We start from the raw sequence: 1,718 nt of genomic DNA, 5'->3' as shown, positions 1-1,718 counted from the left end.
AAGAAGAGAATTTTCATGTAGATAGGATATGTTGTAAATGCATTTACGTTTGCAGTGGTTTAATGCTCACAGTTTTCAGCGGTGAAGATTTAAATCACCACAAAAATGGTCATTCTGTCTTGTGCCCACCTACCCCCTTGTTTCCACCACAAACTAAAAACCAACACAAACACTCCATTTTCTCCCTACAAGATGTACATCACAACACTGTAAGCTGACATTTCAGTTCAGCCTAAATCTAGGACAAGAACCAACCTGAAAACCTGGTTCCACACTTGACATCACCATGGAGACCTCATCCTGCAGGGCCAATAGCACCCTCTCCCTCTCCGGACAGGTGTCGCATGACTGAGCAGCAGCCAGGAGCAGCTTCAGGTAGTCTGCCCGGGTGATGGGGCAGGTGTTGGAGGAGGTGGCCACCCAGGACCTGGCAAGGATGGCCTGCAGGATACTTCTACTTTCCTGGAGGTAGTTTTTCCTGGAATAAAGGGATCTGCTGATTTGTCTTAGTTATGGCTCAGTTTGTGAAAGGTTGTTTGGGTACTAACTTTAAAATATGATTGATCTTATCTACAACTTCTTCATTACCAAATACCTGCAGGATAAGTGTTTTTTATAAAATCATACCAAGCCAGGTGCCATCCTACATACCGGTAGTTTATGCCAGGGCTCCCATACATGTTGGTAGGGGGAAGAGCAGTCAAAACTGCCCAAGATGACAACTCAGGGGACTGATAAAATGTGATCTATGTAAACAAGTGGTCACTTAGACATGATTCTTAATACCTCTGTCAAAGAGACCAGAAAAAAAAGTCACATTGGCTAGGTGGTCCTTATGAGGAGGTTGTCACTTGTAGGGTAACAGGTTTTTCTGTATAGGAGTCCCGGCATAATCAGCCTAAGATGGCAGCCAGGCTATTAAATACCAGTTTTCACTCACCTCGTGGCATCTTTCCATTGTTGCAGCAGGTGCATCACCTGCAGGATGGCTCCGTGCAGGCTGTTCTGCACCACCTGCTCCCCAGGTGCGGCTGCCATCTTCTCCAGTATGCCGCACATCACAGGCACCTGCGTCTCCACGCCGACCAGGGGCACCAGCGCTCGGGCGCACAGCACACGGACAGACAGCAGGGGGCTGCCGGCCTGGGCCATCACGGGGCTCACAAACTGGGACAGCAGCTCCCTGAAACAGTTGTGTTTGTTTGTTTATTTCTATTTAACCAGGAGAATCATGTCGACAGCTGGCGATTTTCAATGAGCCCTCAGGGGGGAAACCCCAAACAAACATAAAATTCAAACAAGGTTGCCAGAAATAACAAAACATTATGCAAACTACAAATTGTGAATGATATGTTTGTGAAAATTAGTTATTCAAGAGTGGGATTGGACTTGTAATGATGTTTTTACATCTACTTACGACTTTCTATCCTTGGTCAAGAGATCCCACCACAGCAGTTTACCTGTGTTGCACATCCTGTATCCCAGTTTGGATAGCAAAGAATCATGACTGGGTGTGTAAGAAAGTTTTTACAGCTACTGATGACTTCCTATCCTTGATCAAGAGATCCCACCAAAGCAGTTTACCTGTGTTCCACATCGTCTATCCCCGGGCCCAGTTTGGACAGCAGGATGAGTACAGGCTGCAGCCCGGGGTGCAGGTAGAACCGCCCCTCCCTCTGCAATCACTGACTCTATCCTTGATCAACAGATCCCACCAA

The 1,718-nt window shown here is 46.9% G+C and overlaps 1 protein-coding gene across 1 annotated transcript; it reads right to left on the bottom strand.

Moving 5' to 3' along the window:
• Window positions 1-207: 207 nt before the first annotated feature.
• Window positions 208-1,699, bottom strand: LOC136433713 (tRNA (32-2'-O)-methyltransferase regulator THADA-like). Its single transcript, XM_066426162.1, has 3 exons — window positions 1,585-1,699; window positions 941-1,183; window positions 208-478 (listed from the first exon to the last, which is right to left on the bottom strand). The coding sequence occupies exons 2-3, from the start codon at window positions 1,150-1,152 to the stop codon at window positions 223-225; spliced, it is 468 nt and encodes a 155-aa protein (XP_066282259.1). The 5' UTR covers window positions 1,153-1,183; window positions 1,585-1,699; the 3' UTR covers window positions 208-222.
• Between the last annotated feature and the right edge of the window lie 19 nt (window positions 1,700-1,718).

Source organism: Branchiostoma lanceolatum, chromosome 4 (assembly GCF_035083965.1).
Source record: "Branchiostoma lanceolatum isolate klBraLanc5 chromosome 4, klBraLanc5.hap2, whole genome shotgun sequence".
In the NCBI taxonomy this organism is placed as follows: Eukaryota; Metazoa; Chordata; class Leptocardii; order Amphioxiformes; family Branchiostomatidae; genus Branchiostoma; species Branchiostoma lanceolatum.
The sequence above is the reverse complement of the archived record's forward strand: the minus strand, read 5'-3'. Positions and strand labels throughout refer to the sequence as shown.